General features: G+C 46.2%; 1 protein-coding gene across 11 annotated transcripts in view; it reads right to left on the reverse strand.

The window, feature by feature from the left end:
• Positions 1-6,997: 6,997 nt before the first annotated feature.
• The window catches only part of BRCA1 (BRCA1 DNA repair associated), an 85,615-nt gene continuing 76,962 nt past the window's right edge, over positions 6,998-15,650 (reverse strand). For all 11 annotated transcript variants that reach the window (XM_050762523.1, XM_050762520.1, XM_050762529.1 and 8 more), the window contains 4 exons: positions 14,160-14,214; positions 12,221-12,294; positions 10,340-10,400; positions 6,998-8,501 (listed from right to left, as the gene is read on the reverse strand). In XM_050762523.1, the coding sequence (XP_050618480.1) occupies positions 8,377-8,501; positions 10,340-10,400; positions 12,221-12,294; positions 14,160-14,214 (315 nt within the window). In that variant the 3' untranslated portion in view covers positions 6,998-8,376. The remainder of the gene's footprint in view (positions 8,502-10,339; positions 10,401-12,220; positions 12,295-14,159; positions 14,215-15,650) is intronic.

Consider the following 15,650-nt stretch of genomic DNA (forward strand, 5'->3'; position numbering starts at 1 on the left):
TTATTTCCCCAGTTATTGCAGCAGCAGTCTCTCTGTCTGCCTTGAATGTCCATCATGGAGAAGACCTTGCTGATAGATAGGGGAAAATGTTATTCTGTCTGGGTGGACATTGGTCTAATTAAGTACAAAGGGGTAGCCTTCATGATAGGCAAAAGAGAATCAAAGAGGCCAGGTGTGGTAGCTCACGCCTGTAATCCCAGCACTTTGGGAGGCTGAGGTGGGTGGATCACCTGAGGTCAGGAGTTCAAGACCAGCCTGGTCAATATGGTGAAACCCTGTCTCTACTAAAAATACAAAAATTAGCTGGCGTGGTGGCGGGCGCCTGTAATCCCAGCTACTCAGAAGGTTGAGACAGGGAGAATTGCTTGAACCCTGGAGGCAGAGGTTGCAGTGAGATCGCACCATTGCACTCCAGCCTGGGCAACAAGAGCAAAACTGTCTCGAAAAAAAAAAAAAAAAAAAAGAATATCCTTAGGTGTGGGTTTAGAAGAAGCCACTCTTGGACACTTAGATCCCTTATATTGTTTTTGGAGTAAGTTAGGATCATAGAAAAATGGGCAAAAGGCATTAAAGATAATTAGCATTCCAGAACACGGCTAGTTTTCCAAAGGTCTTGAGAGTGGAACCAGTAGTTGGATAAGCCCTTCAATGCACTGAGTCATCCTTTACTTCCTTTCATCCTTTACTTCATTCATTCAGGAAAAACTCACTGGGTGCCTAACAAAGTATCTGCTAGTTACAGAACTGGGTTATACCAAAGATAAAATAATTATGGTCATAAGAGATTATAAGGACCTTCTAGTCAAATAGAGAGGATAAAATATGCACACAAATAACTTCGATTGAATAAAGTGTCACAAATAAAGCAAAACTTCTGAAGTATTCTAACTGGGGAGAGATTCTGGCCTAGAAAACCCAGGGAAGGCTCTGTAGGGGTGAGGGGGCAGGATTGGGGCCTGTGGAGATGGCAGATCAGGATTTGCCTAGTAGAACATAGAGTATGAGCAAACTTTATGGGTTCCTATATTTGGTGGCCAGGGTGCCTGAAAAGGAGCAGCGGGTAAGGAATTGGAAAGGTTGGGTTTGGGCTTGGGATGGAAGGTCTAGGGAGATTGGGTAGGGACAAAGGGTCAGAGATATGTATCCTTTCAGGACTCTCTTGTCTTTTCTCATCTCTCTGGATCAGGTGCTCCTTCCTCCAATTCTAGCAGCTGGAGGCTCTCACCTGGGCCTGTGGAATCTCCAGCTTTCGTTTTCAACTGGCTAAATCTTACTCAAGGCCCAAGGCCCAGTTGAGATGCCTCCACCAGAAGTCTCCCACAACAGGCAGAGCCTGGCCCCACCACATGGCCCCAAAAGAACTTTTACACCAGAATTCTGCAAGTTTTCTTTGGCTTTCTTTTCTTGCCTCACTCATTGGATAGTAACCCATTTGAAGGTCAGAAATGGAGTTTTTCACCCTGTTTTCCATAGCTACACACATACACGCACACACAGACACACGCATGCCCATACAGAATACCACAGAACCGGGCACAAAGTGTCCCCTCAATCATTAACCTTATTGTTATTCACCGCCTCCCAGGACTGGTTCCCAGTGCAATGCACTGGAAAGAGCACAGGGCTTCAGTCTCACACAAATCTTTGTTTGAATCTGGGTTCTGCCCCTTCCTTTTGTTGTGTGATCTTGGGTAAGTTGCTTGACCTCTCAAAGCTTCATTTTCCTCGTTTGTATGTGGGGAATAGTGCGTGGCACTTAGGAGTGTGGCAAATGATAGTCATTAATGATTATTGTTGTTGCTGCTGAGAGCCAGCAAGATCAGATGGTCTACAGGATCCAGGGCTGGGTTTTCATTTTCCTTCCCTTTTAACTCAGTTGTCTTCTTCTCCCATCTGCCTGCTCTGTGTGTTTTCTGTTACCGTCCACGGGTCGGCCTGCATCTCCCTCCAGGCTGGCTTTCTCTTCGCTCCTCAGAGAGCTCAGCTGTTGCTGACTCTCACAGGGTATGGGTGTCTGTGCCGTGTGCACCATCAGTCAATAAAGATAAATTACAAAATCATTTGTTTTATTTGTTCTTGTTACCTTGAGGGCTGTCTGAAATTGCCTTTCTTTTGAAAGCCACATTTGCATATCTATGCTGGAGTCAAAGGCTGCAGCTGTGGTTTCAATACAATTTAAATATTAATAAAACCTCCTAAACCTTTAGCTGTTTTTTAAAAAAGCAGTCTTGCCCTTCTGCTCCTAGATTGCTAATATAATTTAATCTTTGTCCTTTGCATTGTACAGCAGTCCCCCCTTATCTGCGGGGGATATGTTCCAAGACGACAAGTGGATGCCTGAACCCTCAGATAGTACCAAACCCTGTATATATGATGTTTTTCCCTATACATACATACCTATGATAAAATTTAATTTATAAATTGGGCACAGTAAGAGATTAACAACAATAATAAAATAGAACAAGTCAAACAATACTCAGAATGGTGTACAATTTAAAACGTATGACTTGTTTCCGGAATTTTCCTTTTAATATTTTTGGACCATGGTTGACCATAAGTAACTGAAATCAAAACCATGGATAAGTGGGGGGACTACTGTTTTTGCTTAAAGGGCCTTCTTGAAGGTAACTGAAGTCAGCTGTTGCAACCTTGTAGCGAACCACTTACCAGCCCACAAACCTTATTTATCCTTAACAAGCCCAAGATTCACTACAGACAAAATAATAGACCACAGGTAACATTTATATACCAATTAGCAGCCCCTTACACTAAGCCATTTGTTCTCAAACTTGAGCCTGTTGCAGAATCACAGGTTGCTGGCCCCACCTAAGTCTGGGATTCACTGAGTCTGGGAATTTGCATATCTAACAAATTCCTAGGTGATGGTGTTGCCCCCTCACACTCCTATCAGGGGATCATGCTTTGAGAACCTTGCACTGAACTGTAATGTTAAGCTGTCACATATCATTTTGAGGTTTTTTTTTTTTTTTTTTTGAGATGGAGTCTTGCTCTGTCGCCCAGGCTGGAGTGCAGTGGCTGGATCTCGGCTCACTGCAAGCTCCGCCTCCTGGATTCACACCATTCTCCTGCCTCAGCCTCCCAAGTAGCTGGGACTACAGGTGCCCGCCACCTCGCCTGGCTAATTTTTTTTTTTTCTTTTTTTTTTTTTTTGAGACGGAGTCTCACGCTGTTGCCCAGGCTGGAGTGCAGTGGCACCATCTCGGCTCACTGCAAGCTCCACCTCCCGGGTTCCCGCCATTCTCCTGCCTCAGCCTCCTGAGTAGCTGGGACTATAGGCGCCCGCCACCACGCCCGGCTAATTTTTTGTATTTTTAGTAGAGACGGGGTTTCACTGTGGTCTCGATCTCCTGACCTTGTGATCCGCCCGCCTCGGCCTCCCAAAGTGCTGGGATTACAGGCTTGAGCCACCGCGCCCGGCTAATTTTTTTTTGTATTTTTAGTAGAGACGGGGTTTCACCGTGTTAGCCAGGATGGTCTCGATCTCCTGACCTCGTGATCTGCCCGTCTCGGCCTCCCAAAGTGCTGGGATTACAGGCTTGAGCCACCGCGCCCGACCCATTTTGAGTTCTTGAAACCATGTCTCCACAGCTCATATTCCCCAGCCACCAGAGTCGGGGGGATGTCTCTCTAGATCTCGATTCCTTCTAGTCCCTTCAACAATTGCTTACATTTGGCCGGGCGCGGTGGCTCAAGCCTGTAATCCCAGCACTTTGGGAGGCCGAGGCGGGCGGATCACAAGGTCAGGAGATCGAGACCACAGTGAAACCCCGTCTCTACTAAAAATACAAAAAATTAGCCGGGCGCGGTGGCGGGCGCCTGTAGTCCCAGCTACTCAGGAGGCTGAGGCAGGAGAATGGCGGGAACCCGGGAGGCGGAGCTTGCAGTGAGCCGAGATCGCGCCACTGCACTCCAGCCTGGGCAACAGCGTGAGACTCCGTCTCAAAAAAAAAAAAAAAAAAAAAAAAAAACAAAACAATTGCTTACATTCTCCTGATCTTCCAGACATTCAGGATCAGCTCCCTCTACACCTCCCCAATCCCTGCTCTCCATAGGAGCTGTTTCTAGTTTTCCTTAATTTTCTATTTGGCCAGATTAGTTTCTTTAATTTTCTCCTTGTTACAGGCACAGTTACTGGGTGTTCAAGGGAACCATGCATCACTATAGTGGAGGGGGCTGCCGGCTCAGCCATTTTCCAGTAGTCTTTGATAAGTGAGCCCCCACATTCCCTGGGTAGCTGGCCCCATTCTCTGGGACTTCTTTGCATAAATCTGCAGCTCCCCCTCATCCTGCCATTCTCTGTGTGCCGTCTGCCTCTGGGGCTGACCTTATCTGCTCCTCGCAGCCTTCAGAGGACACATTCTGGGCAGCTTGGCTCCTTCCGCTCCAACTACCCCAACACTGATTCCTTTCTTTTTCTCCTGCATGTTTTTGAGGCAATACTTTTTGATGATTCTGGTTGCATTTTTTAGGAGGGACATAATCTGCCAGAGCTCTTCTCTAGGCCCCCTCCCTGTGCCTGCATGATAATCCTTTCTCCTTCCTTTCCAGCTTCTTTGTAGAAGTTTGTTTTGTAAAATGAGATAAAGGCAGTACAGGAACCAGTTCCCAAGTGCTGCTGTGCCCAGAGAGGGCTAGAGATTGTGGGGTGGAAAAGTGGGAGGACATCTTAAAGTCAGAGGTCAAAGGAACATGGATTAACTCTCCTCAGGTAGGACTATTTTTTTTTTTTTGGTGAGACAGAGATTTACTCTTGTTACAAAGGCTGGAGTGCAATGGCACGATCTCGGCTCACCGCATCCTCCGCCTCCCAGCTCAAGAGATTCTCCTGCCTCAGCGTCCCAAGTAGCTGGCATTATAGGCAAGTGTCACCATGCTCGGCTAATTTTGTATTTTTAGTAGAGACGGGGTTTCACCGTATTGCCCAGGCTGATCTCGAACTCCTGAACTCAGGTGATCCGCCCGCCTTGGCCTCCCAAAGTGCTGGGATTACAGGCGTGAGCCACTGCACTGGGCCCCTTAGGTAGACTCTTTTTTTTTTTTTTTTTTTTTGAGACGGAGTCTCGCTCTGTCGCCCAGGCTGGAATGCAGTGGCGCGATCTCGGCTCACTGCAAGCTCCGCCTCCCGGGTTCACGCCATTCTCCTGCCTCAGCTTCCCGAGTAGCTGGGACTACAGGCGCCCACAACCGCGCCCGGCTAATTTTTTGTATTTTTAGTAGAGACGGGGTTTCACCGTGGTCTCGATCTCCTGACCTTGTGATCCGCCCGCCTCGGCCTCCCAAAGTGCTGGGATTACAGGCGTGAGCCACCATGCCCGGCCTTAGGTAGACTCTTAACCTGGGCCAGGCATCATGAGGCCAGGGCCTGAACTTGACTTTTGGGAAAGGTTATGCAGAACTTGAAACAGATGGGGTGTATATTTGTTGGGAGACCTTAGAGACAATTACAGAAAACTTTAATGTATTTTAGTCATCTTTGCTTTCACTCACTATTCCTGAAAACGCAGGCTGTACTAGATGGATACTGCTTTTCCTATTAACCCAACAGTGATGGGGTCAGAAGGCTGAGGCCTGGCTTAGCCTCAAGGCCCAGTAGCACTTCTGCTTGCTTCCTGCCTGACTTTACTGTTAACACGGAGACTCATCAACTCGCTGGCAGGTAGACAGGGAGCTGGCATGGGCCCTAGGGAAGTCAAGCTGTAGGTGAGGATGAACTGGAAGGCTTTGACAACTAAGATACAGTCATAAGCTGGAAGGCCAGAGAGAAGTGGAAATAGCAGCCATGATCCACTACTGTAAGACCCTTTGCCTGACATGGGGCTGCTTTTACTATCTCCTACCATGGCCCAAAAAGGAAGTGAGTGCGAGTTCCTCTCAAAATCTAGTTCTCTCCCCAAATTCCCTTAAGGCTTGAACCTTCTGTCCCAGGGTCCAGTGACAGAGGCAGATGGAAAGCTGATGATGGGAACAGAAAGGTGGCTTTGGATCTTCATGTAGTCATTTATTAGCTGTGCAAATCTGAGTAAAATCTTACAAACAAGGAACTTGAGATTCAACTCCCATTTTTCCAATGAGGTAACAAATACCCGCTTCATAGGGCTATGATGAAGACTGATATAAAATGTAATATTGGCAGTTAGCTCCATTTTCTCTATCCTCCTTCACTGTCTCCAGCAAATACAGCAGGACTGAATTGTGTGATGACTTCACTCTCTTTGCTCAAAAAGGATTCCAATCTCTGAGCAGTGTGAGGACCAGGAAATAATGATAGAGAGTGTCATCTGTGGATTAAGCATGTTAAATACAAGTGGTAGGCAGAATTCTAAAGATGTCTTCCCTTGATTGCTGTCTTCTGGTTATTCAATCCAACACTAACCTAGGTACTGCTGTGAAGGGACTTTGCAGCTATGGCTAAGGCTATGGACTTTAAGATATGAAGATCACTTTGGATTACCAGGTGGGTGCAATCTAATCACTTGAGCCCTTAGAAACAGAGACATGTCTCTGGCAGGAGTTAGAAAGATGGAGCAGTCAGCAAGATTCAGTGTGAGAAAAACTTGACCACCCATTGCTGGTTTTGAAGGTGGAGGCAGACGGACTAGAAGCCTAGGAATGTGGGGAACCTCAAGAAGCTGAGAATGATGCCCAGCCGACAGCCGGTGGGAAACAGGGATCTTAGTTCTAAAACTGCAAGGACTTATTCCCAGAGCCTCTAGAAGGGAACACGCCCTGCAAACACCTTTATTTTGGCCTCATGAAACCTGAAACAAAGAAACAGTTGAGCCACCTCAGACTTCTGACCTTGCAACAATTTGTTTTGGTAGCAACAGGAAATACAAAAGGTATTTAAGCTGCCTCAATAAATCCTAAGAGGTTGATACTATCATTAACCCCATTTTACAGAGGAGGAGACTGAAGCACAGTGAAAAGGCTCTGAAACAAGTCAGTTGGTCTAAGTCTCAAGAACAGTCATTCATGGTGGAAGTGTTTACTACCAAGTTTATTTGCAGTGTTAACAGCACAATATTTACAACAGGTATTTTGTACAATCAAGTCTTCACTGCCCTTGCACACGGGGGGGCGGCTAGGGAAGACCTAGTCCTTCCAACAGCTATAAACAGTTCTGGATAATGAGTTTATGAAAAACACTTTTTCTTCCTTTGGCAAGCAAAATTATTTATGAAGCTGTGTGGTTCAGCAATAGGGAGCAAAGGGAAAAAAATTACCTCAAAGAAAGCAACAGCTTCCTTCCTGGTGGGATCTGTCATTTTATAGACATGAAATATTTATGCCAGAGGTCTTATATTTTAAGAGGAATGGGTTATATACCAGAGCTACAACAATAAACATTTTACTTATTACTAATGAGGAATTAGAACACTGTCTTTGGAAACCGGTTCTTGAAAATCTTCTGCTGTTTTAGAACACATTCTTTAGAAATCTAGCAAATATACCTCAGACTTTAGAAATCTCTTCTAGTTTCATTTTCCTTTCTTTTTTTTTGGAGCCACAGTCTCACTGTGTCACTCAGGCTAGAGTGCTGTGGTATGATTTTGGCTCATTGTAACCACTCCACCTCCCGGGCTCAAGCGATTCTCCTGCTTCAGCCACCCGAGTAGCTGGGATTACAGGTGTCCACCACCATGCCTGGCTAATTTTTGTATTTTTGGTAGAGATGGGGTTTCACCATGTTGGCCAGGCTGGTTTTGAACTCCTGACCTCCAGTGATCCACTTGCCTCACCCTCCCAAGGTACAGGGATTACAGGCGTGAGCCACCATGCCCAGCCTTCAAGTTTCATTTTCATTTCTAATACCTGCCTCAGAATTTCCTCCCCAGTGTTCCACTCCAACATTTGAGAACTGCCCAAGGACTATTCTGATTTTAAGTCACATAATCGATCCCAAGCACTCTCCTTCTATCGAAGGGTCTGACTCTCTGCCTTTGTGAACACAGGGTTTTAGAGAAGCAAATTTAGGGAAACCAGCTGTTCTCTTGAGGCCAAGCCGCTCCGTGCTTCCAGCCCTAAGCCAACAGCCCAAATAGAAAGAATAGGGCTGATAAATAATGAATCAGCATCTTGCTCAATTGGTGGCGTTTAAATGGTCTAAAATCTTCTCAGGTGAAAAATTACCAAAATTTTGTGCTCATGGCAGATTTCAAAGGGAGACTTGAAGCAGAAAATCTTTAAGGGACCCTTGCATAGCCAGAAGTCCTTTTCAGGCTGATGCACATAAAATATTTAGTAGCCAGGACAGTGGAAGGACTGAAGAGTGAGAGGAGCTCCCAGGGCCTGGAAAGGCCACTTCGTAAGCTCATTCTTGGAGTCCTGTGGCTCTGTACCTGTGGCTGGCTGCAATCAGTAGTGGCTGTGGGGGATCTGGGGTATCAGGTAGGTGTGCAGCTCCTGGCACTGGTAGAGTGCTACACTGTCCAACACCCACTCTCGGGTCACCACAGGTGCCTCACACATCTGCCCAATTGCTAGAGACAGAGAACACAAGCACAGATTAGTGTCAATTCATTCTCCTGGACCAGGTTCTAATCAATAGACTCCAGGGTCCTGGTTGCATTAATTCTTAGGATTAATGAGGTAGAAGCCAATTATTATTATTCTTTTTTGAGACGGAGTCTTGCTCTGTCGCCCAGGCTGGAGTGCAATGGCGCAATCTTGGCTCATTCAACCTCCACCTCCCGGGTTCAAGCAATTCTCCTGTCTCCACCTCCCGAGTAGCTGGAATTACAGGCACACGCCACCACACCTGGCTAATTTTTGCATTTTTAGTAGAGACGGGTTTTCACGATGTTGGCCGGGCTGGGCTTGAACTCCTGACCTCAGGTGATCCACCTGCCTTGGCCTCCCAAAGTATTGGGATTACAGGCGTGAGCCACTACGCCTGGCCTTTTTTTTTTTTTGAGACAGTCTTGCTCCTGTTGCTCAGCCTGGAGTGCAATGGCACGATCTCAACTCACTGTAACCTCTACCTCCCAGGTTCAAGTGATTCTCCTGCCTCAGCCTCCCAAGTAGCAGGGATTACAGGTGCCTGCCACCACGCCAGGATAATTATATTTTTCTTTCGGAGATGGAGTCTCGCTCTGTCACTCAGGCTGGATTGTGATGGTGCAATCTCAGCTCACTGCAACCTCCACCTCCCGGGTTCAAGCAATTCTCCTGCCTCAGTCTCCCAAGTAACTGGGATTACAAGCGTGTGCCACCATGCCTGGCTAATTTTTTTTTAGTATTTTTAATAGAGATGGGGTTTCACCATGTTGGCCAGGCTGGTCTCAAACTCCTGATGTCAGGTGATCCTGACACAGAAGAATCACTTGAACCCAGGAGGCGGAGGTTGCAGTGAGCCAAGACTGGGCCACTGTACACCAGCCTGCTGGGTGACAGAGTGAGACTCCACCTCAAAAAAAAAAAAAAAAAAAAAAAAAAAAAAAAAAAAAAAAAAAAAGCAATGCTTCAGGACATAAGGCCTTGCTCTGAAGAGGCCCAAGGAGTGACAGCTGGTGAAAGCCCACAGCCTCTGGCAACTGTATTAACATGAACTTCAATCTGTTAAAGGAAAGCCACCAGGAAAACAGCACTGTAATTTAACAATATGGAAAAATGTATGTGATATCTTAAGGAAAAAAGCAAAACAGTGTAATTATGATCACATTTTATAAAATACACCCGTGTATATATATGCACATATGCCTGGTGGAATTTTATGGTGATCATCTCCAAGTAGTGGAATTACTGGGATTATTTTATTGTTTTTGTGTAAATTTATACTTTCTTTTTTCTTTTTGAGACACGGTCTCGCTGTGTCGCCCAGGCTGGAGTGCAGTGGTATGATCGTGGCTCACTGTAGCATCGACCTCCTGAGCTCAAGTGATCCTCCCACCTCAGCTTCCCAAGTAGCTGCGACTACAGGCATCTGCCACCAGACCCAGCTACTTTTTAAATTTGTTGTACAGATGAAGTCTCCTTATGTTGCCCAGGCTGGTCTCGAACTCCTGCACTCCCACCTTGGCCTCCATCTTGGCCTCCCAAAGTGCTGGAATTATAGGCATGAACCACCATCCCCGGCCTTGATTTATATTTTTGTGATCTACATTCATATCTTACTCCCACCCTATGGAAACAGTTCATGTCTTACTTTTACAATATAAAACAAACAACAATAAAAACGTCAAAAAGACATTTTAGCCATTCATTCAACAAATATTCAAAATGTGCTAAGAACTGTGCTATTCAAGCACCAGGTAATGAGTGGTAAACCAAACCCATGCAAAAGGACCCCATATAGCACAGGTACATGCAGGCACCTTACCATGGAAGCCATTGTCCTCTGTCCAGGCATCTGGCTGCACAACCACAATTGGGTGGAAACCCTGGATCCCCAGGAAGGAAAGAGCATTGAGAGTGTGAGAGCAGGACTATTGGAACTGTCACGTCATCATTTTTTTTTTTTTTTTTTGAGACAGGGTCTTGCTCCATCACCCAGGCTGGAGTGCAGTGGTGTGATCTCAGCTCACTGCAACCTCTGCCTCCTGGGCTCAAGCAATCCTTCCACTTCAGCCTCCCAAGTAGCTGAAACTACAGATACATACCACCACCCCTGGCTAATTTTTTTGTATTTTTGGTACAGACAAGGTTTCGCCATGTTGCCCAGGCTGGTCTCAAACTCCTGGGCTCAACTTCCCCACTGGGATTACAGGCATGAGCCACCGCACCTGGCCTCAGCTAATTTTTAATAATTTTTTTGTAGACATGAAGTCCTACTGTATTTCCCAGGCTGGTCTTGAGCTCCCAGGCTCAAGCGATTCTCCCACCTCGGCCTCCCAAAGTGTTGTGTTGTGATTATAGGTGTGAGGCACTAGGCCCAGTCCATCATTTTTTCATTTTTTCTTTTTTTTTTTTTGAGATGGAGTCTCGCTCTGTCACCTAGGCTGGAGTGCAGTGGCGTGATCTCAGCTCACTACAATCTCTGCCTCCCGGGTTCAAGCGATTCTCCAGGCTGGAGCGCAGTGGCACAATCTCGGCTCACTGCAAGCTCCGCCTCATGGGTTCATGCCATTCTCTTGCCTCAGCCTCCCAAGTAGCTGGGATTACAGGTACCCGCCACCACGCCCAGCTAATTTTTTGTATTTTTAGTAGAGATGGGGTTTCACCATGTTAGCCAGGATGGTCTCTATCTCCTGACCTCGTGATCCGCCCGCCTTGGCCTCTCAAAGTGCTGGGATTACAGGCGTGAGCCACTGCGCCCGGCCTTTTCTCTTTTTTTTTTAGACGAAGCCTCACTCTGTCACCCAGGCTGGAGTGCAGTGGTGCAATCTTGGCTCACTGCAACCTCTGCCTCCCAGGTTCAAGCGATTCTCACACCTCAGCTTCCCAAGTAGCTGGGATTACAGGCATGCTCCACCAGGCCTGGCTAATTTTTGTATTTTTTTTTTTTTTTTTTTTTTTTATAGCAGAGATGGGGTTTCACCATGTTGGCCAGGCTGGTCTCAAACTCCTGACAAGTGATCCACCTGCCTTGGCCTCCCAAAGTGCTGGGATTACAGGCATGAGCCACCATGCCCAGCGTCCAGCCCATCATTTCTTTTTTTTTTTTTTTTTTTTTTGAGACGGAGTCTCGCTCCGTCGCCTGGGCTGGAGTGCAGTGGCGTGATCTCGGCTCACTGCAAGCTCCGCCTCCCGGGTTCACGCCATTCTCCTGCCTCAGCCTCCCGAGTAGCTGGGACTACAGGCGCCCGCCATCTCGCCCGGCTAATTTTTTTGTATTTTTTTAGTAGAGACGGGGTTTCACCGTGTCAGTCAGGATGGTCTCGATCTCCTGACCTCGTGATCCACCTGTCTCGGCCTCCCAAAGTGCTGGGATTACAGGCTTGAGCCACTGCGCCCGGCCGAGCCCGTCATTTCTTGATGATTTGTTGAAACACAGTATGCTGGGGCAGTCAGAGAGGAGAGGGAGGGGCATATGGCAAAAAGAGTTAGAGGGAAAGAGCTTTCCCTCAGTATATTTAATATGTGCAGTTCTCAAATCCTCACCCATCCCTTACAGATGGAGTCTTCTGGCACAGGTATGTGGGCAGAGAAGACTTCTGAGGCTACAGTAGGGGCGTCCATAGGGACTGACAGGTGCCGGTCTTGCTCAATCACAGGAGAGAATACTGTGCCCTTCCTCTCTGACAGGGCAGCGAATACTTACTGTGCCAAGGGTGAATGATGAAAGCTCCTTCACCACAGAAGCACCACAAAGCTGTACCATCCACTCCAGTTGATCTAAAATGGACATTTAGATGTAAAATCACCGCAGTAATCTGTGTACTTAACTCAGGTCCTCTACCCTACACTCTCCGGATGAAGGCTTATAGCAAGACCTCTCAGTGGGAGAGTCTCTCTCTCTGCTCCAAAGGACAATGGTCTTAAAATACCAGGGGTATGGATTTTAAGTCAATTTGCCACTGATATGCTATGTACTCTGGTTATCAGTCTCCATAAGGCCACTTGGTAGAAGGTTTGACAGTCTCTCAAATAAAATGCTTGAAAGAAAAAAAAAAAATCGAAGATCTAATTTCCATTAATTTGCTAAATTGCTGGCTAAGACACTGTGTGAAAAAACACCCACCTTCCTTCCCTCCCTTTCTCCCTTCATCCTAATTCTGTGTTGGTAATTGATAATCATGGCCACTGAAAATACCATACTTGGTGGTAATTACTGTAAATGTCAAGAGATGGGAAGATAATTCATCCAGTCAAAAAAATACACGTCATCCGGGTTAGAGACTCAGCAGGGAAAGGCTACATGCTGAGCTGGAATCCATATACTCAGGGGGAAAGAAATCAGAAGAGACTGTGGAGATGTTCTCCGTGTACCTGGAAAATCAGAACTGCCCAATGGGCCCTGTTGGATGTGTTCTTCAAGACATTCATGTATGTTGCTCTTTCCCATCAGCCTGTTTCTGGGAATTGCTGAGGTGCTCCTGTCTGTCTGACTGAACGAAGGCTGACTAACTCACCCCCAAAAAATACTTGCTGGCAACCCTGGTTTGCACTATACCAAAGTAAAAAAACACAGAAATCCTTGAGTGGAACTTGGAAATTTCATAAAAATCCAATTGATAACTAATAAAGAGGATGGAAACAAAATTACATTGCTGCCAGGTTTTCTTGCTGTCACTCATCTGCCTGTGACCAGATGCTAAGGCCTTCCTCTAAGGTGTAAGAGGACCTAAGTCCATGGGCAGAAGCAGGCATAGGAGGCAAAGGTGGGTAGCTTTTGCTGTGAAAAGAACCAACCAAATTTATACACACACCAGGGCCTTTGTGCTGCGCAACTCCAGGTGAGCTTTATTGCAGTCCTAAGTATAACATTGTATTCAGTGTCAAGTTTAATTAGAAAATGTTCACCAAGAGGGCTGGGTGCGGTGGCTCAGGCCTGTAATCCCAGCACTTCAGGAGGCCGAGGCGGGTGGATCATGAGGTCAGGAGATCGAGACCATCCTGGCTAACACGGTGAAACCCCGTCTCCACTAAAAAAAAAAAAATTCAAAAAATTAGCTGGGCGTGGTGGCACACGCCTGTAGTCCCAGCTACTTGGGAGGCTGAGGCAGGAGAATCGTTTGAACCCGGGAGGTGGAGGTTGCAGTGAGCCAAGATCACGCCACTGCACTCCAGCCTGGGCAACAGAGACTCCATCTCAAAAAAAAAAAAAAAAAAATGTTCACCAAGATTCTTCCCCTGCTCTGGGTCTGTCCATGGTGGGCCAGCTGCTGTGCTTTCTTCTATGTAAGTAATGGTTTAGGAAGAGCAGAACTTCTTGAGTTTTACCTATCCAAAGGTATTTTCTCACTAACATGTTGGCACTAACAGCAGCTCGATGCCATCTGAATACATAACATACTAAATCCTAACTATTCACCACCTTCATGCTCTTGAGAAGGGGGACAAGGTATAGCTTTTTTTTTTTTTTTTGCCATAGGATAACATTTAGGTGCTGTTTTGTTTGGAGGGTGAAAGAGAAATAGAATAGCCTTTACAACATCTCAGCAATCTGAGGAACCCCCATTGGGGGATCTTGCTTATAATACTCCACTATGTAAGACAAAGGCTGGTGCTGGAACTCTGCAGTTCTCCCAGGCTCTTACCTGTGGGCATGTTGGTGAAGGGCCCATAACAACAGATTTCTAGCCCCCTGAAGATCTGGAAGAGAGGAAGAGAGAGGGACAGGGGAACGGAGAGAAGGAAATCTAGTTATAAAAGAATATTGGCTTTTATCCAAAAAACAGACTTTCAAAAAGGAAGAGCTTTTTTCTTCTGTTCACCACCTGATGATTTCTGCTACTACTTCCCAGGGACAAGCAGTCCAATGTCCAGAACACTAAAGGATTTCGGAAGATCTTTTTGAAGTGCATATGTAGTTGACCTACACTCTATAGGCATTCTTTGTAGGTGCTTTTACTTGTTAGATGTAAGGGAAAAAAGGTCCTTCTGTATGTTTAATAAAAGGCTTGGATGGCTAGAAACTCAAAGCTATTGGCTGAAGTTTGATGTTTATCCAGACTTGGTACCTCAAGTACGCACCATGACCCCATCAGCAGAGGGGTCTATGTTGATTTTAGGTGTACATGCTCCTTGTCTCCTCTGACTTTTTTTTTTTTTCCTTCTTTTTGAGACGGAGTCTTACTCTGTCACTCAGGCTGGAGTGAAGTGGTGCAATCTGGGCTCACTGCAACCTCTGCCCCCAAGGTTCAAGTGATTCTCCTGCCTTAGCCTCCTGAGCAGCTGGGATTACAGGCGCCCACCACCACGCCTGGCTAATTTTTGTATTTTTAGTAGAGACAGGGTTTCGCCATGTTGGTCAGGCTGGTCTTGAACTCCTGACCTCGTTATCTGCCTGTCTTGGCCTTCCAAAGTGCTGGGATTACAGGCATGAGTCACTGCGTCCGGCCCTCTCTGACTTTCTTCTAGCCCCCTAAACATCTGTTCCTTCCTTCTCACTACTCCGAGAATGGCCATTGTATCTTTAGACCACCTAAGCAGTTTTTAATTTAGAAGTGAAGCCATGTTCTGCCTCTCCTCATTGAACTGGTCTGACTGCCTGGTTTCCTGAAGACACAGATCACACTGCACCGCCTCTTCCACTTACAGGGTTTGGCAACACTGTTCAAAACAACTTTCTGTGATAGTCACAGTGTTCTATATCTATGCTAATAAGGTAGCCATGAGTCACATATAGTTATTGGGCACTGGAGATGTGGTTAGGGTGAATGAAGAACTAAACTTCATATTTTAATTTTTTTCTTTTTTTTTTTTTTTGAAGAGATGAGGTCTCATTTTGGCACTCAGGCTGGAGTACAGTGGCACGATCATAGCTTGCTGCAGCATTGAACTCCTGCACTCAAGCAATCCTCCCGCCTCAGCCTCCTAAGTAGCTGGGACTACAGGTGCACACCACCACGACTGGCTGATTTGTAAAATTTAACTTTAAACAGTCCCATGTGGCTGGTGGCAACAGTGTGGGACAGTGCAAATTCTCATATACACACTGGCATAGGTTCTTAGCAAAAAACTTGGGTATCACTTAAAAATAAACCCTAAAATTGTATCATTTGAATGGATATGTTTTGGGTGACTCT

The sequence above is a fragment of the Macaca thibetana genome, chromosome 16, assembly GCF_024542745.1.
Source record: "Macaca thibetana thibetana isolate TM-01 chromosome 16, ASM2454274v1, whole genome shotgun sequence".
NCBI lineage: Eukaryota > Metazoa > Chordata > Mammalia > Primates > Cercopithecidae > Macaca > Macaca thibetana.